At 40.6% G+C, this 2005-nt stretch overlaps 1 protein-coding gene across 1 annotated transcript; it reads left to right on the forward strand.

Moving 5' to 3' along the window:
- The first annotated feature begins 262 nt into the window (after nt 1-262).
- On the forward strand, nt 263-961 carry LOC121781359 (F-box protein CPR1-like). The gene has a single exon (XM_042179103.1). It carries the CDS (start codon nt 263-265, stop codon nt 959-961), a length of 699 nt encoding a protein of 232 aa, XP_042035037.1.
- The last annotated feature ends 1044 nt before the right edge of the window (nt 962-2005 follow it).

Raw genomic sequence — 2005 nt, forward strand, 5'->3', positions numbered from 1 at the left:
TTGCAAAGCATGGCGCGATCTGTTCGATTTCGTCAAATCCAAAATCAAAACCCCACCCGCCCTAGTTCGATTTAATTCATGGGGGAATAACTCAACTCGGTGAAAGATTATTGAAATTGAAGACGAAGACGAAGCCGATCTTGAGAGCCACGATGTTCAATGATATGTATCACTGCTAATGCATTGCTTCTTCTCTACTCACTATCAATGAAAGGTGTTTACATATGCAATCTGATCACTCGTGAATATACAAAGCTCAGTTATGCTGAGGACTGACTACATTTCGAATCAGTCGTTGCAATTTGGATTAGGTGTGAGCAAAGTAAGTGGGCAATATAAGGTGCTCTGCATCAATGAGGGTGTTTGGTCCGACTCTCATCGTGTATACACCCTCGGAACAGGAACATGGAGGCGCGTTAAAGCCGGGGCTGCTTCTAGTTTCAGATTCTGGGGTGTACCCATTATATGTAATGACAACCTCCATTGGAGAGCATATGATTCGAGGAATCGCATATGGGTAGTTTGTGGTTTTGACGTTGAATGTTTTAGCGTCTTCTATCTGCTTCCTGCTGGGATTGGAAATGGGAAATTGTCCGTTTTGAGGGACTGCGTGTGTTATTCGAACTACACACGCAGCAACGGTGAAATTTTCATCTGGATGATGAAGGAATACCAAGTCAATGAATCTTGGACCATAGGGTACAAGATGAGTACTACTGATTCTGATTTATCTTTTCGTAGGCTATATATACATGTCGAAGCAATTAAACATTTTAAAGATGGTGATGTTTTGATGTTGCTGGACCATTCTATTCTAGTGTACTCCTCCAACTACACAAGGACTCTTCAACAAGTTAATATGTTGAATGATACAGATGCAAAGAAGTGTTATGCCCTGATTTTCAATCCTAGCCTTCTCTCACTTGAGAGTTTTGGATTCGAGAATGTGATCTCGTTTTAGTCTATTATCTTAGTCTACATTTATGTGTTCGTGTCAAATGTTTGTTTGTCTTTATAACTAGTTTAAAGTTTTCGTTCGAATGGATTTATTGCGACAGTATACATAGAGTTGTTACAATAGTGGAATTATGAGATTTCTAATTCCAATTGAAATCACCACCGAAATCCTCTCACGCCTCCCTCTCCGAAGCATTGCATTGAGCAAGTGCGTTTGCAAACCATGGCTCAATCTGCTCTATTCCGACTATTTCCAATTCTAAACCCCACCCGCCCTAGCTCTCTTGCAGCAGATGAACTCAACTCGGTGCTCAATTTTCGAAATTGAAGACGAAGACGAAGCCGATGAGTAGAAGAGCCATGATCTTCACTACATTCTGCTCACACATTTCGATATCCCTAACGAAAACATAGATCCACTGGCAGGTATGGCTGCAAATGGATTGGTTATTCTACACTCAAAGTTTGGGCATTCTAAAATTCCTCTTATAATATGCAATCCGATCACTCGTCAGTATATCGAGCTCTGGGGCCCTGAGGGATACATCTATGATGATGATGTTGATGATGGTGGTGCGGTGTTTAGCATTGGATTTGGAATTAGCAAAATAAGTGGGCAATATAAGGTGGTATGTATCAATGTAGACGTGGGATCCGACTCTCGTCGTCATGTATACACCCTTGGAACAGGAGGAGCATGAAGGCGTGTTGAAGCCGGGGCTGCTTCTGAAGTACCTGCTAATCGATTCTCTCGACCACATGGAATTAGTTTCCAGTGTATGATTCTTCTGATAATGTACATAAAATTGCAACTGACTCAGTCAATTGTTAGTTAACTTATGGATCTTGGTCGTCCAATCGTTTCAAGCATGTTAACTAATCTTCCATATGTGTATTTAACCATACATAATTTTTCATGACATATGGTACCATTGTCATAATTGAGTATGTAAATGTAACGTGATCGCAAAGCTCTTTCCTAGAACGTGGGGCCTTTAAATTCCATTATGATGTGCTATGAAAATTTTAACTTTGAGAGGTCGAGTAT

This window comes from Salvia splendens, chromosome 20 (genome assembly GCF_004379255.2).
Source record: "Salvia splendens isolate huo1 chromosome 20, SspV2, whole genome shotgun sequence".
NCBI classification, from domain to species: domain Eukaryota; kingdom Viridiplantae; phylum Streptophyta; class Magnoliopsida; order Lamiales; family Lamiaceae; genus Salvia; species Salvia splendens.

What these genes read in the sequence shown, in the direction of transcription:
- LOC121781359 (XM_042179103.1), top strand. Translation starts at nt 263, where the DNA reads ATGCTGAGGACTGACTACATTTCGAATCAGTCGTTGCAATTTGGATTA.